Below are 17937 nucleotides of genomic sequence, written 5' to 3' on the forward strand. Positions count from 1 at the left end.
TGCTTATTATTTGTTCCTTCACGATGTGGGCCTCGCTGGCACTTGTTGCCGACTCCAAATTGTCTTTCACAGCTAAATGACTTCCAGGTCATTCAGAGGGCAGTTCAGAGTCACATGCAGGAAATACAAATTAAGGACGGCAGATTTCTTTCCCTACAGGAGCATTAGTGAGGCAGGTGTTTTTGTTTATTTTTTCTGTGCTAGTTTCCTGGTATCATTACTAAGACGAGCTGGTAATTCCAGATTTCAATTAATTTATTGAATTTAACCTCCACTGGCTTCCGTTTTTGGGTTGAACCCGTGCTCCCCATGGTATTAGCCTGTGTCTCTGGATTACTAGTCTAGTGGCATTACCATTATGTCACCGCCTCCCCATTGTGGGAAAACCATTGAGATGTTTCATTGAAAAATTACGTAACTGAGTGCAGTTTTCTCTTTCACTCTTTACAGTCTCCTGTCGAAACCATCCAGACAATCCTGTACAGTGGGACATAGAAGCGGAGGAACAAGCGTGGGCATTTAGTCCCTCAGGCCTTTTCCAGTATTCACTGCAATCATGGCTGATATGTGACCTAACTCCATGCACCCGCCTTTGCCCCACTTCCCCTAATACCCTTGGTGAACATAAAAAGTCAACCTCAGTTTTAAAATTAACAATTGGTCTCGCATCAAATACCGTTTGCATAATACAAGTGAAGGTAATGATTTATTGTGTTACACTTCGATGGGATGATGGGCTTATTTTGCAGTTATCGAACAATAATGTGTGGGCAATACGTGCCATGTTAATGATTGAAATTATTTTATAAAGGGACGGGGTGGTTATCGGCAATTCCTTAGCGAATGTTCTGGCGCATTTCCTTGCATTGATACTCTCGTTGCAATTCTCTAGCAATGCATTGGTCCTGAAGTGAATTGGCATACCATGAGCTGGTGATTGACGCTTTATAGATGTATGGTTTTGATTTATTACCACGGCTTCTGCAAAGGATTATTGCTGCTTTATAAGTTCCATGGCTTGAGCAAAAGCACATTTACAACTTCCAAGCAACCACCCGACTCGTTGTTTTTAATGCCTCTGCCCAGCTACATCACTATCATTAGATCAATCAATGAATGCCTGTACCATCTCTTTCTCTTCATTTATGTCTAAGACAGTCTCTATATCCATCGTTCTTGCCACTCTCTGTATATGCCCATTTGTATCTCTGCCTCCAGTAGCTCTAACACAATCCCCCCCATAATAACAATCTCATTCTCAATTTTCCTGCGTTGCCATCTCGATCATGTCAATCTGCATCTCTGTCTGGACATTTCTCTCCATGAATATCTTTTGATTTATCTCAGTCTCCATTCCGTCTCCTTTCCTAGATCAGTTCGTAGATCTCGATCATTATTTCATTCTCTTTCTCATCATTTATATCTCTCCTCCTACCTATTACTGTCCTGGCAGGACAGAACCAGGGATGGTAATGGAGCACCCTGGGGAATGACGCCGTATACTCCTCTCTCTCTCTTCCTCTCTGTCTATGCCAATTTGTATTTCTGTCTCAATCTATCACTAGTCCTATCACCACCCCTCCTGAAATTTCAGTGTGCGCTGGCTGTCTTGCCTAGGAGGGGCATGATTCTGAAACTGTGTTCTGCATACTTCGTTTGATTGGAATTTTCAGAGTCTCTGAGGAGGCCGGATGTGGGCTTTGTATGAGCCTGGATGCTGGGGCGCAGTGTGCTCTGCCATATGTGCAGTTCAGGGTGCGCGAGCTGCCACACATAGGAGAGGATCGTGCATGGAGGAGTTCTGAGAGCGGCACATAGACCACCAGAAGGACCCACAGGTACAAGGCTGACAGTGGGCCCCAGGTGACAGCACCCTTGGTCAACAGAAGGGAGTTTTTTTCTAATATTTATTTCTGACATACTTAAACTGAGAGAAGGTGAGCCAAAATAGAATTTCGCCCAGGGCATCATTTTTCCACAGGTCAGCCCTGCTGTCGAGTATGTCAGTTTTAAAAAATGCTCTCGTTTTCTATGCCTGAAAACTCCACAAAAATGTCCTGCAGAAGCTCACGGATGCCATTTCGAGCAAACAAAAAACAAGTGCAAATAAACCTATTTGAACATATTTCGCGTGTTCCGCCATTCTGTGAACTGCATGTTTCTATATCCTTAAAAATGTTAATTAATAGCAATGTGTGAGTAACTTACTTTAAAACGGTGAAGCATTTGAAACGGCCTCATCCGGATATTGCAAGTACCTCAGCTGACACCATGGATAGTCCTCAACCCAACAACAAAAAAACAATCGAAGTACAGAAAGTATGCAATAGTTGCTTGGAATTTGGAATTATCTAGTGCAATGAGTCCTGTGTGGTTCTAAATTTTAAGAATTGAGTTCATTTATAAAAATACACATTGGAGATGACAGACCAATACTTTAACTCAATTTGGCAATATTCAGAGGCGGATTTATGAAGCGCAATTTGTTTTGTAAGCTTATAAATTTTACTCAATGATGTAATAGAACCTGAACGGCTAAAGCGTCACGTCACAATTAGGCATGCAAATATACAGATAGATCTAAGGACTTCTTTGATCCATAAATGTAAAGCACAGACGTCAGAAAACTCTAATACAGTGTATCATTGGTTCTGAAAAATGCCCTGAAGGCACTGATCTTAATATGGTTTCAGATTGCTAAAACATGAGCAAGCCCATAGCGTGAGGAGAGGAGCTGATTCTTCCAACTTCTTTAGAAATGCTCATTATGTGTGGCATCACATAACGTTTCTGATCATGTTTAAAATAAGCTGTGGCATGAGTGTGAACGACGTGGGCAACATATTTCCCATTCCCTGACTGACCCACTCATTACTGGGTATTCAGTGGAACACTGAACGAGAGGTGTGCGCATTCTTAAGTTACAGACTAAAGGTGCACGGTTTCTCCATTTACTCTGCCGGAAGTTTGGTGTAAGTCGCTGTGGATAGCTTTCCAATTATGTGAACATCAGGGATTAAGATATTACTCCTTATTGTTATGTTTATGATTCAATGATAAAAGATTTCCAGAAGGCATTTGATAAGGTGCCACATCAAAGGTTATTGCAGAAAATAAAAGTGCATGATGTAGGAGTAACATATTGGCATGGATAGAAGATTGGCTAGCTAACAGGAAACAGAGAGTAGGAATAAATGGGTCATTTTCTGGTTGGCAAGATGTAACGAGTGGTGTGCCACAGGGATCTGTGCTGGGGCAGCAACTTTTTTTACTGTTTATATGCATGTCTTAGATGAAGGGACCGAAGGTATGGTTGCTGAATTTGCTGATGACACAAAGATAGGTAAGAAAGTAAGTTTTGAAGAGAACATAAGGAGGGTACAAAGGGACACAGAAAAGTTAAGTGAGTGGTCAAAGACCTGGCAAATGGAGTATAATGTGGGATAGTGTGAAATTGTCCACTTTGGAAGGAAGAATGAAAAGGAAGCATATTACCTAAATGGTGAGAGACTGCGGAGCTCTGAGATGCAGAGGGATCTAAGTGTCCTAGTGCATGAATCGCAAAAGGTTAGTGTACAAGTACAGCACGGAATTAGGAAAGCTAATAGAATGTTATTGTTTATCACGAGGGGAACTGAATACAGGAAAAGGAAGGTTATGCTTCAGCTATACAGGGCATCGGTGAGACCACATCTGGAGTACCGTGTACAGTACTGTTCTCCTTATTTATGAAGGATGTAAATACGTTGGAGGTAGTACAGAGAAGGTTTACTAGACTAATACCTGGAATGGGCGGGCTGTCTTACGAAGAAAGATTCGGCAGGCTAGGCTTGTATCCGCTAGAATTTAGAAGAGTAAGAGGCGTTTTGATTGAAACATATAAGATCCTGAGGGAAAATGACAGGGTGGATGTGGAAAGGATGTTTCTGCTTGTGGGAGAATCTCGAATTAGGGGTCACTGTTTAAAAATAAGAGTCGCCCATTTAAAACAGAGATGTGGAGATTGTATTCCTCTCAGAGGGTTGTGAGTCTTTGGAATTGTTTTGCTCAAAAGGCAGTGGAAGCAGAGTCTTTGAATATTTTTAAGGCAGTGGTAGATAAATTGTTGATAAGCAAAGGGGTGGAAGGTTATCGGGGTTAGATGCAAATGTGGAGAAATATGTTCAGCCATGAACTTATTGAATGGCGGAGCAGGCTCGAGGGGTCGATTGGCCTACTCCTGCTCCTAATTCGCATGTTCATATGTTCACAAAAGGGTGTTGAAGCGCTACGAAAGACGTTAATGAACTTGAGGAATTGGCGTGTACAAGCCAAAACAATTTTAATGCCGTTCAGTGCCAGGTTGTGCATTCTGGCGCAATGAATTAGGAAGTCACATACTCTTTGGAAAATTGGTTAGATGAGCAAAGAGATCTAGAGGTAGATATTCAGAAGCACTAAAAGTAAGATAGTACGTTAACAAGATCGCTAAAATACAACCAAAGCAGTGGGATTCCTTTCCAGAGGAATGGAATTGTTTAGCAACAAGGCAAGTTAAGTTTCTACAGAACATTTGCCACACCACATGTAAATATTGTGTACCCATCTGCTTACTTATTGAGCCGAGAGGTGCAGGAGAAGGCGCCAAAAATGATTCATAAAGTTGACATCAGAACTATGTGGTTATCACACCGAAACAATGTTGAATAGTCTGGATTTTTTTTCTCCAGTAAAGGGAAGGCTGAGTGGTGACCGCATTCTTTCTTTTGGGCCTCCTTATCTCGAGAGACAATGGATACGCACCTGGAGGTGGTCAGTGGTTTGTGAAGCAGCGCCTGGAGTGGCTATAAAGGCCAATTCTGGAGTGACAGGCTCTTCCACAGGAACTGCAGAGAACCGCTACAGGTGACCGCATACAGTTTCTTAAAGGACATGTAGGGGTTTGATAGATGCAGGGACAATTTTTCCGGCTTGTGGGAACGTCCTTAACTATAGGACGCCGATGTAAGATGGCCGCTAATACATTCAATAAAGAATAAGGAGGAAAATCTTGACCCAGAGGCTGGTGTTAAGGTGGGACTTGCTCCTCCATGGATTAGTTGAGGCGAATATCACAGATTTTTTTTTTATAAGGGGAAGCTAGATAAATACATGAAATAGTAAGGAATAGAAAGAAGTTCTTAAAGAGTTGGATGACAGAGGGTGGGAGGAGTTAACTGTGGAAAACTAGAACCTACACATTCTATTTGGGCCATAGTCATGTCGTTATGTATCAAATTCTATGTCTTTCCATGAAATGTACTTCATCACATTATGTAGAATTGCAAATTTATGCCCTTGAAATAATGGGAAAAGCATCACAGAAATACAATTTAGAGTGCAAGCATCCGGAATAGTATATAATGGGGGAGAGAATATCTTTGAGCTCAAGATTGCAGAAAGAAAATTTCGTAAAAGGGACACCAGTAACAGAACGGCCTGGTTTAGTAAGAATGGGCGAAAGGAAAATGCGCTGGGTTTTGCAAGGAATGGGTTAAACTCCCCTCTGGATTTTCCTTCTGGGAATCTGTCCATGGATCGATAAACATCCAACTGTTGACAATTACTTTCTACTCACTAACTCTCTCTCCACAGTTTAGTTCCGAGACTCGGACACAATGGTAATCATTTTAAATTTTAACGATGGCATGAAACGCATGAAATAGCAAATAAGACGCCCATTATCTATCGAGCACGGATTTCCTTTACAATGACATCAATACAAGAGAAAATCTGTTGTGGGGTATATTGGGCGATCATTTTGTTGCCATTCACTCAATTACAAGCCCAAAGTTAAAATTCACATGAAGGCTCAAATTGTCTGCATTACATCTCTCCCATTCTTCAGCCAGTTACATCTTTGCTCCAGGGTATCCACTGATCCTTCCTGTGCAGTGAGAGGAGAATGAAGGAACCCTGATGGAATTTGAGGTCATGGGCATCACGACATCCGTAAATTAATCAAATTAGAACATAGAAAACCTGGCTATACTAACCTAGGGCGTAATATTGAAAAATATTAAAGAGATTTTCGCCTCACGACACCTGCAAAATCATTCTGTATAATATGAACGACAAAGCATACCGTATAATATTCCTTGAGATGTGAAGTTCAGTCAGAATAATGAATACAAGCTGGGCCGATTGCCATAATCGCTAGTGGACCTGTAACCTGTGCTTATAAGGTCGTGTGCAAGTTAAGGTGGCCTAATATGTCTTCAGGCTGATATCCCTGGGGTCCGATGATTTGTTAAGAGCACAATGTGATTGACGGTTCTCCTTTTTTATTGTTTATTTGCTTTTCTTCTTCCTACTTTGCTCTTATGTCCGAGGAATATTTTCGTAGACATATGCATCACGGCTATCCCATTCTTCCATTTGTTTTCCTTTCGAACGAGCTTCAGTCTTCGAGTGATTAATTGTAGAGTATGTGACACAACAGGCACTGGAATCACTCTTTCTCAGCTGGAATTAAGGAATAAGGGGGTGAAACTGGCCGTTGACGGTAGCAGGAAACGGACGAGAGCGAATCAATAGCGATTTCACTGGAATGCAGCGTCGGAAGGTGTATAACAGGCGACCAAGACGATATCACCTGATTAAAACTACAAAGTGGCATTAGGGGAGACAGTGGTGTACTGGCAATGTCGCTGGACTGTTAATCTAGAGGCCCAGGCTAATTCTCTGGAAATATGTGTTCAAAACCCACGACGACAGCTGTTAAATTTTAAATTTTAATAAATTCAATTAATTAATAAGAAATCTGGAATCAAAAGCTACTGTAATAATCATCGATTGTCACTTAAAAAAACAAATCTAATTCACTAATGTCCTTACCTGGACTGGCCTACATATGACTCCAGAACCACAGCAATGGTCAGTTGTCAAGGGCAATTAGGGATGGGCAACAAATGATGGCCCTGCCAGAGATGCCCACATCTCATAGAAGACTGACAAGAAGTATTACCTGCAACTAACTGGTTGAGGTCACAGTATTCCATTTGCGATTGCTGGCTGGTTTTGTTTCATAGTTGAAAATATATATTGGCTGGAAGGAAGTAGGAATGAAAGAACACAGCACATTTAAGCAAAGAGTGGTGGTGACAAATCTTAGGGGGATTTAAACTACAATGGCCTTCATCGTTCTGTCAGCAAATGAACCTTTATAATAATGGACGGGAACGTGATTACACGTCGTTTGCTAAAGTATTGGGATGCCACTAATATGCCAAGGGCAGCTTTACAAACAGATTGGCGTCGATTTTATAACTTTCTGGCCAAGCTCAAAACTGGCGTGGATCGGAACTGCCAGAGTTCAATTTTAATTTAACTCAATGCAAATGGAAATTGGGTGATTTTAATATGTGTCAAAGATACACAACACCCTGTTTAAGCACACGAAGTCAAACTGGCACCTCAATCAGTATGATTCTTGGGCAGTGGGAGCATAAAGAAAATAGTGAATGTGCTGCTCGTTTTATAGACCACCCGAACTTCTTTTCAACGAGGTAATATTTCATTTGGACTTGCTGAAACAGATTCTCAGAGTTCTATCTTGCTGCAATGTTCATTATTTTTCTGCATTTCTTGTGGTATTATCAACCGAACATTGCTCTATAAAGGTAACTTACCCGTTTCCCTCCCAAGCCGTCAGCACCAGTATCTGCAAATCAAACAGAAACCTTTAACAGGTGGAAATCTGTATTGATATGGATCAATGAATAGCTGATAGCGGGCAGCCATAAAGACGGGGCGAAAGTGTGGCGAGTTGAAGAGACTTAGCAGTTGGTAGGAAAAAAGACAGAGGCGCAAGGGGAGAGCCAACTGTGCAACAGCCCCGACAAACACATTTCTCTGCAGCACCTGTGGAAGAGCCTGTCACTCTAGAATTGGCCTTTATAGCCACTCCAGGCGCTGCTTCACAAACCACTGACCACCTCCAGGCGCTTATCCATTGTCTCTCGAGATAAGGAGGCCAAAGAAAAAGATAGCTGGAGAGATAGATGGATGGTTAGATAGACAGATAGATAGATAGATAGATAGATAGATAGATAGATAGATAGATAGATAGATAGATAGACAGACAGACAGATAGATAGATAGACAGACAGATAGATAGATAGACAGATAGATAGATAGATAGATAGATAGATAGATAGATAGATAGATAGATAGATAGATAGATAGATAGATAGATAGATAGATAGATAGATAGATAGATAGATTGATAGATGGATGGATGGATGGATGGATGGGCACATGGATGATCATTAGATAGATAGATAGATAGATAGATAGATAGATAGATAGATAGATGGATAGATAGATAGATAGATAGATAGATAGATAGATAGATGGGTGGATGGGTACATGGATGATCGTTAGATAGATAGATGGATAGATAGATAGATAGATAGATAGTACATTCAATAGTGCTAAATTTGCATGATTGACCATCATATTTCTTCAGAGAATGCAATCTTTCCTGCTAACGCTTCCCATAGGTTGCCCTTTGACCTCAACCAAAGACGCCCATCATGGCTTTTGACAACGTCTTCAAACTTGTCCATTTAATTTCACGCAATTTTGGTTTCAGAACTTCCCCCTTCCCAGAATGATGATAAGTGTCCCCTATCCTCTCCTGTCAGTCCACAGCCTCCGTATTCAATGGAGCATCCTCTGCAATTTTGCATCACCTGCAGCAATGCCAAAGTCTTGCAGGTTGATAGGTAAATTGGCCATTATAAATTGCCCCTAGTATAGGTAGGTGGTAGGGAAATATAGGGACAGGTGGAGATGCGGTAGGAATATGGAATTAGTGTAGGATTAGTATAAATGGGTGGTTGATAGTCGGCACAGACTCGGTGGGCCAAAGGGCCTGTTTCAGTGCTGTATCTCTAAACTAAACTAAACTAATATGCCACCACCAAACACATCTTCCACTCACCTCCTCTTTCAGTATACCGAAGTGTGCGCTCCCTACCCCATATGCTGGTCCGTTGTTCAGTCCCCCCTCAACATCCCTTTCCCTTTCTATATCAACTTTCCGTGCAAGTGCAACTGATGCAACACCTGCCCTTTCATCTCCTCCTTTCTCAACCTTCAGGCCTCAAACATTCCCTCCAGGTAAAACAGATTTCCTTGTGCGACTTTCAGTTTTGATCACTGTACTCGCTGTTCCTGAATGTTATGTCCTCTAATTTGGGCGACCAAACGCAAATAGAATGACAGCGTTAGCAAACACTTCCCTTCAGTTTGCAAACGTGATCCGGAGCTTACTGTCGCCTGAAAATATAATCTCCACCTTACTCACGCTCTGACCTCCTGTCCTCGGCCTCCTGCAATGTTCCAATGAATGTCAAGCTAAACTGGAGGGATATCACGCCATCTTTCGACTGGGAACCTAAAGCCTTCCAGATGCAACACTGAGTTCAACAATGTTAGATATTAGCCTGTGCCCACTCCCACCCCCAATTTTGTTTTCTTCTGCTTTGCCAGCTTTGCTTTTAACTCTCTTGCTCGTCTCTTTTTTTTTATTCCTTCATGGGATGTGTGCGTTGCTGGCTAGGCCAGCATTTATTGCCCATTCGTAACTGCCTTTGAGACAGTTAAGGTGACATTTGGGCAGAACATCCACCAAAATGTTGCTATGAACAATCTACGATATTTTATCACATGGCGGGCTTCGTTCTTACCTGTATTTGTGGCTGATCCGACAAATGCATGCATGAAATTGCTTGGAGATTGCTGTTCGTTCGAGGGTTGAGTTTCATTTCCAATTGACTCCCTTTGCACAGAAAAGGGCTCAGATATGAAGGAATGACGCATAAGCAACTCAAATCTCACATTGAATAAAATGTCACAGAAGCATAGACACTTAGATCAGTATGTTTACAAAATTAGAAGTATTTGAAAGAAGAGTCGTGCTTGATGCAACGACACTCCCCATTTTTGTAATCCTGTAGCTTTCTAATCCTCAAATACCTGCCCCGCTCCAAATTATAGTTAGTTACGTAATCAAATTCCACCATCTTTAATGTGAGAGCATTAAATATCCCAAAACCTCTCTGAGTAAAACATAATCATCTGCATCTTTCCTCAAGATCAGTAGTTTCAATATTTTTAACTCTATGACTTCGGTTAACGGTTCACTTGCCAGAGGGAACATTTTCCTCTGCTTAATCTGTCAAAACAACTCATCATTTTGCAAATGATGAGTAAACGATGTCAGTGTAACACACGCAGATTCTTCTTTCCACATTCTCTGTAGGTAATGTTTAACCTTGTCTGTTCCAGGGAGAAGATTCCAAGCTTTCGCAACCTCTACTGATAACTGAACTTCCTCATCCATGATAACATGCTGGTAGACGTCCTCGAAATCAACTCTAAATTCTTTGCAGTTTCCCTGATGTTTGGTGCCCAGGATTATCCATAAAAGTCAGGCTGAACCCTACACACTTACTTACAAAGGTTGCAGCATTATCTCGTTGCTTTTATAGTCTACGCCTGCAGTTGCAAATGCAAGTAATACATATACATTTTAATTATCTTATCAACTTGCCCTGCCACAATTAAGGATTTGTGTATATGAACACCAAGATCGCTGCTCATCTATACTTTTCAAAATCCTGCCACTTGTGGTATACTGTCGTTCCACATTAATTCTACCGAAGTGCATCACTTTTTCCCTTTTCGCATTGAGATCCATCTACCTGAATGGAGGGATGTGACCAGTGGTGTTCCGCAGGGATCAGTGCAGGGACCTTTGCTGTTTGTAGTACATATAAATGATTTGGAGGAAAATGTAGCTGGCCTTATTAGTAAGTTTGTGGACGACACAAAGGTTGCTGGAGTTGTGGATAATGAGGATTGTCAGAGGATACAGCAGGATATAGATCGGTTGGCGACTTGGGTGGAGAAATGGCAGATGGAGTTTAATCTGGACAAATGTGAGGTAATGCATTTTGGAAGGCCTAATGCAGGTGGGAGGTATACAGTAAATGTCAGAACCATTAGGAGTATTGACAGGCAGAGAGTTCTGGGCGTACAGGTCCATAGGTCACTGAAAGTGGCAACGCAGGTTGATAAGGTAGTCAAGAAGGCATATGGCATGCTTGCCTTCATCGGTACGGGCATAGAGTATAAAAATTGGCAAATCATGTTGCAGTTGGACAGAACTTTAGTTAGGCCACACTAAGAATATTGCTTGCAATTCTGGTCACCACACTACCAGAAGGACGTGGAGGCTTTGGAGAGGGTACAGAGGAGGTTTACCAGGATGTTGCCTGGTCTGGTGGGCATTAGCTATAAGGAGAGGTTGGAAAAACTCGGATTGTTTTCACTGGAACGACGGAGGTGGAGGGGCGACATGATAGAGGTTTACTAAGTTATGAGTGGCATGGACAGAGTGCATAGTCAGAAGCTTTTTCCCAGGGTGGAAGAGTCAGTTACTAGGGGACATAGGTTTAAGGTGCGAGGGGCAACGTTTAGAGGGGATGTGCGAGGCAAGTTCTTTTCACAGAGGGTGGTGAGTGCCTGGAACTTGCTGCCAGGGGAGGTGGTGGAAGCAGATACGATAGTGACATTAAAGAGACATCTTGACAAATACATGAATAGGAAGGGAATAGAGGGATATGGGCCCCGGAAGTGCAGAAGATGTTAGTTTAGGCAGGCATCAAGATCGGTGCAGGCTTGGCGGGCCGAATGGCCTGTTCCTGTGCTGTACTGTTCTCTGTTCTTTGTACCTGCTCGTTTACCAATCCCGTGTATGTTATCCTGAAGTAGACAATTCACTGTCCATTGCGTTGCCAAGTTTTGTATCACCTGCAAACGTTATTATTTTGCTCCCTACAACCGGCTGTAGCCTGTTCATATAATTGTAAAGAATAGTGGACTCGAAACTGACCCTTGAGAAACACCACTTGAAACCACTTCCAGGTCTGAAAAGCATCCATCTACCACCACCCAATTCTTTCAGTCACTGAGCCAAGTCAATGACCATACTGTCATTTCCCCATAATTCCATGGGCTTACAAACTCCATCTACTAAACAATCCTCCTATGTGGAAATTTATTGAATACACTACCATTCTGAAAGTCTGATATATGAACCACGATCAGATTTCTCTGTTTCTTCATCAAATAATTCGATAAATGTTCATCAGGCGCTATGCAAGAGGCGATTTGATTGAAACATACAAGATCCTGAGGGGTCTTGACAGGGTAGATGTTGAAAGGATGTGAGAATCCAGAACTAGGTGTCCGTGTTAAAAATAAGGGGTCGAACGTTTAAGACAAAGATGAGGAGATTTTCTTTTCTCTCAGAGTGTCGTGAGTCTTTGGAATTCTCTTCCTCAAAAGGCGGTGGAAGCAGTCTTTGAATATTTTTAAGGAAGAGGTAGTTAGAGTCTTCGTAAGCAAAAGGTGGAAGGTGTCGGGGGTAGGTGGAAATGTGCAATAATCGCTTCAGCCATGAACTTACTGAATGGCGGAGCAGGCTCGAGGGGTCAAGTGGCCTATTCCTGCTCCTAATTCGTATGTTCGATGTGCCTTTAACATATTCAAGCTGCCGCTCCTTGATTTACCAATGCCTTTCCAAATTAAAGATTATTTTGTCTCTGATGGGCGTTTCAAATAACTTCCCGCCCATCGATGTCAGACTGCCTTCACCGTTGATAGCTTACATAGCAACAGAACTAAAGTAAAAGAACATTTCAGCTCTTAAAATTTGTAACAGTCTCAAGCTGATCTACATCATTGACAATGAAATGCAACTGGAAATTGAAGGGGAGGCAAATTGGGCATCATTACACCTTTTGCCCGATAGCCTCATTGGTTATTTAGTTCCATCAGGCACAGGTAACTGGTGGCAAATGTGGAATCCCCACTCAAGACAAGTTTCATGCCTTCAGTTCACGAGTGCAGGTATTACTTACTAATATAAAAATTTTGCTCACTTACCCCTGCGGCTGTGAAAAGCTTGAGGATTTGTCTAGATAAAATAGGAAGACATAAACTTCAGCAGACTTCCGCAGTATATATTGAATGTTTCTGCAAACTGGCGGTTAGGGCTTCTTTATGCAAACAGCAAACACAATCGATCTTAATGATAAACATATACAAATGTACATTTATGATAGTAATATAGCACAAATTCACAAAGGTCGCCTTGCATTATAATTCCACCAACTGATTTCCCCTGCTCACGCTGGTTATGGTCAGTTGTCGCTTTATTCCTCTCCAGATGTATACATTTCTAAAATTGAACAAGGGAATAATTCCCTCAACCCAACAAAAACAGTTCCAAATGTATCATTAGAAATATTTCGTTCTGCAGTGCAAACTAACCACCTGCCTCTGAAATCAGACTGCTACATGTGCAACGCTGCAGCGGAATATGGAGTTACGTAAAACACATCACGTGATCACAGAGCCAAGCACTTTCCCTGAAGACATTGCTCACCTTTCTTCTTGTTCCGACGTTTGTACAAAATCAATACAATCAGGGATGCGATCAGAAAAAGTGGAAGAACCGTTGCTGTGATGGTGGTTGTGTAACTCTGTACTGGAATTAAATAAGCAGATTCAGTGAAAAACATTATACCACTCCAAATATTCGACATTGAAAGGTTAATTGGCCATTATAAATTGCCCCTGGTATAGGTAGGTGGTAGGGAAATATAGGGACAGGTGGGGATGTGGTAGAATATGGAATTAGTGTAGGATTAGTATAAATGGGTGGTTGATGGTCGGCACAGACTCGGTAGGCCGAAGGGCCTGTTTCAGTGCTGTATCTCCAAACATAAACTAAACACATTCAACCCCGCAGCATATGCATAATTAGTATTGGTTGTTAGCATTGCCTGATAAATGGTTCCCTGTCTCCCCAGCTCAGTCTCTCCAACCTGAGAGACTGATCCTTGGACTTGTCAGCTCTAGGCTTGATTATTACAATGCCTTCCGTTCTGCAACCCTCAGCATAATTGATCCCATCATCCTCCTTCAGCATCTCCACACCACGGCCATCTGGGTGTGGATATTCCTGCCCCTTGGCAAGACTTACTTTAAAAACATTCCACCATTTTCGACATTTTTTTGCTGATGACACCCAGTTTTACGTCACCGCCACCTCACACAACCCTTGCACCGGCAATAAATTCTCAGACTGCTTGGCACACATCCGGTACCGCATGCGCAACAAATTGCACTGACAAAACATGGGGAAGAGTGAGGCCATTCTGTTTGGGCTTTACACGCCACAAATTCTGCTCCTTACTCATCAACCCCTCTCCCTGCCGGATGTTCGAGGCTGAGCATCTTCGTTGTGATGTTTATCCCCGACATTCGCTTTTAAGCACATAGCCACACCATCCCCAACAAGGCCTCTTTCCACCTGCGAAGCATAACCCGACTCCGCCACTGTTTCAGCTCATCTGCTGTGAACAAACGTCTCCAGGCCTTTGTTATTTTCAGCCGTCACTATTCTCACACACTCCTAATGGGCGTCCGCAGTCTGTCTGTGTAAACTACAGGTCATCCAAAACTCTGCTGCTTTTGTGGTAAATCGCATCAACCCTATCCTGATATCGCGGCCGGTTAAGCAACACTCAGATTTTCAAAATTTTCATCCTTTCTTTCAAATATTTTTATGGCCTCCCTCCTCCATATCTCTGGAATCTCCTCCAGCCCTGCAACCCTCGTAGGTTGTACGTTGTGAATTCTGACTTCTTGAGCATCTCCAATTTTGATCCCTCCACCATTGGTAGACGTGCTGTCAACTGCCTGAGCCCGAAGCTGCCTGAGTCCTAAGCTCTGAAGTTCCCTTCTTTAACCTCTCCACCTCTCCACCGTGCTTTCCTCCTTTAAAACACTCCTTCAAACTTGAGTCTTTAACCAACTTTCGCTCATCTGCCCTACTATCTCTGGTTTTGTTTCGCATTTTGTTTCAACACCCCTGTTAAGTGCCATGGAACGTTGTACTAAGCTAAAGGCTCCATAGAAATATAAGTTGTTATTATTGTTTTTCTAGTCTCCAACCCGCTCTGTCCAAAAGCTCAAATCAAATGAAAGACCCTGGTCCCACGCGGTGTGCAACCCGCCATTCTCCCTATCACCCCCCTCCCCGCCCTCAGTTATCTGTCTGCCAGTGTAACCAATGTAACCAACTTTTCCTCATGTTCAGAATATCTTTGACAAATCTCCCCCAAATGTCTTTCCTTCTTTATGGCCTTCTCTCAATTCAATACAGTCTACCGGTTTTCCCCGCCTCCTTCATCACAACATTACTGAAAGTAGCTCGGTTCACTTGTCCCGTTTCCATCTCTACTACCTGCTGCTTCAAGCGTCCATTTGCCATGTCTCTTTCTCTCACTTTGTCTCAATGGCTCCGTGTAGTTTCCCTGTGAAAGGTTTGATTGGTACATAATCAGTAAGAGGTTGGTGAAAGTAGACTTGGGTCTCTTCGAGGCAGAGAAAGGAGAAATTATAATAGGGAATATGGAAATGGCAAATACATTAGATGAAAGATTTGCCTTCACTGTAGAAGACATAGAAACGTTCTGGAAATCGTGAGGAATAAGGTTCTAGGGAGATTGAATAATTTAGATACATTGCTATCAGTAAATAAATAGAACCAGATACATTAATTGGACTAAAAGCCGTAAAGATAGATTGGGCCTGGTGGTCTACTTCCCAAGGTTTTGAAATTGGTGGCTACATATTTAGTGGTCTTGGCATTCTGGAATTTCATAGATTCTTTAACAGTACCAGTATATTTCAGAGGCAAAAAAGGTGAACCACCGCTCAAAAAAATTCAGTAAGGCACCACTCAAGAGGTGATCGTCCAAAATTAAGGTTCACGGAATTCGGGCGTGGGGGAGTGGGTAATAGTTTAACACGGATTCAGCATTGGTTAACGGCCAGTAAATAGTAATAAGAATAAGTGCATCATTTCTGGGTGAGCGGGGTGGTGTGGGGGTGTGTGATAGGCATGCTGAGACTTGTGGGATATCACAAGGCTTGGGGCTATGAGTTTCAGCTGTCCTTATCAAAGTCCAGTAAACAAATAGGAAAACAAATGGTATGTCAGCCTTTATTACAGGTGGATTGGAGTATAACATTAAAACAGTCTTATTGTTACTGTATAATAAGTGCTTGAGACCACACCTGGAGGACCTGTACAGTTTTAATCTCGCTACCTAAGGAAGGGTCTATTTGCCTTTGAGGGAGGCGCATTGGATAGATTCTTGCAATGAAGGAATTGTCCTCTGAGCAAGGATTGAGCATAGTTGGTGAAGGAGTTGCCAGGGTGGATGCTGGGCGAATATTTTCCCTGGCTAAGGTGGGAAAAATTGGGGCCAGAGACTCGGAAAAAGTGGTCGACCATTTCGGGCCATGATGAGGAAAATCATCCTCACTGACAAAGCTACCAATGTTTAGAGGTTTCTATCCCATATCTAGGTGCCTTTAATGAGACATAAATCCCGGGAAATCAGCATACTCAATTTATAATATCTGATCAAGCATCATGTTACCTTACTGCGTGATATTGATAAAAATTGTTTGTGTTAAATACCGCTTCATCGATCCCTCGGTTGGTCGCGAGACAGTGATATCACCCTTCCTTTACTCTGTAGGATGATTGAATAATAAGATCACTCCCGTCCGTATTTGCGTTGTAAGATTCACAGGTGCTTTCCAATTTTTATTGTCTTGGTGTCAACGAGAATGTGGTCCGGTAAGTGCCTTCAACTTGCACTGGAGAATGAGATGGCACCCGGCTGAAATCTCAGTTACTGCAATAGCAAGCCTTGGTCCAAACATGGACAAAGGAGCTGAACTAAAGAGCTGAGGTGAGAGTGATTACCCTTGACATCAAGGCAGCATTTGACCAAGTGTGGCATCACGGAGCCCTAGCAAAAGTGGAGTCAATGGGAATCAAAGGGGAAACTCTCGGCTGGTTGGAGTCATACCTATTACAAAGGAAGATGGCTCTGGCTGTTGGGAGTCAATCATCTCAGTCCCAGGACATCACCGCAAGAGTTCCTCAGGGCAGTGTCCTAGGCCAAAACATCTTTAGCTGCATTATAAATAAACTACCCGCCATCTTAAGGTCAGAAATCGGGATGCTTGTTAATGATTGCACAATGTTCAGCACCATTCGTGACTCCTCAGATGCTGAAGCAGCCCGTATCCAGATTCAGCAAGACCTGGGTTGATAAGTGACAAGTTACATTGGCGCCAAACACAAGAGCTAGGCAATGACCATCTCCAACAAAAGAGAACAGAACTAGCTCTCTTTGACATTCAATGGCGTTACCATCGCTGAATCTGCCTCTACCAAACCCTCGGGCATTACCATTAATCTGGAACTGAACTGGACCAGCCATGTAAATACTGTGGCCACAGATAAATAGCTCATTCAGAGAGATGGTGCAGACATGATGGACCTAATGGCCTCCTTCTGTACTGTAACAATTCTGTAATTCTGTGATTTTGTTCACCCTTCATGGGCTTATCCCGTTCCCTTTTGAAAGCCATGATTGAATCTGCTTCCACTACTCCTTCACGCAGTGTAATCCAGATTGTAACAGCTCACTGTATAATAAAGGTATCCCTTATGTCGCCTTTGATATTTTTGCTGAGCACCTTAAAACTGTGTCCCCTGGTTCTGGACAGTTCCGTCCAAGGAAACAGCTTCTCATGGAGTCATAGAGTTATACAGCACAGAAACAGGCCCTTCGGCCCAACGTGTCTGTGCCGGACATCAAGCACCTAACTATTTTTATCACATTTTCCCGCACTTAGCCTGTAGCCTTGTATGCTGTGGCGTTTCAAGTGCTCATCTAAATAATTCTTAAATGTAGTGAGGGTTCCTGCCTCTACCACCCCTTCAGGCAGTGCGTTTCAGATTACAACCAC

At 42.5% G+C, this 17937-nt stretch overlaps 1 protein-coding gene across 2 annotated transcripts in view; it reads right to left on the bottom strand.

Annotated features, from left to right (window-relative positions):
- Positions 1–5344: 5344 nt before the first annotated feature.
- LOC137356137 (Fc receptor-like protein 5) overlaps positions 5345–17937 on the bottom strand; it is a 40924-nt gene continuing 28331 nt past the window's right edge. Inside the window, exons 7-11 of one of the 2 annotated variants that reach the window (XM_068021939.1) lie at positions 13481–13582; positions 12979–13009; positions 9714–9805; positions 7650–7681; positions 5345–6483 (exon numbers count right to left, since the gene is read on the bottom strand). In XM_068021939.1, the coding sequence (XP_067878040.1) occupies positions 6340–6483; positions 7650–7681; positions 9714–9805; positions 12979–13009; positions 13481–13582 (401 nt within the window). In that variant the 3' untranslated portion in view covers positions 5345–6339. Of the gene's footprint in view, positions 6484–7649; positions 7682–9713; positions 9806–12978; positions 13010–13480; positions 13583–17937 lie in introns of those variants that run through there. The other variant, XM_068021940.1, reaches the window with a different exon arrangement.

Source organism: Heterodontus francisci, chromosome 45, assembly GCF_036365525.1.
Source record: "Heterodontus francisci isolate sHetFra1 chromosome 45, sHetFra1.hap1, whole genome shotgun sequence".
In the NCBI taxonomy this organism is placed as follows: Eukaryota; Metazoa; Chordata; class Chondrichthyes; order Heterodontiformes; family Heterodontidae; genus Heterodontus; species Heterodontus francisci.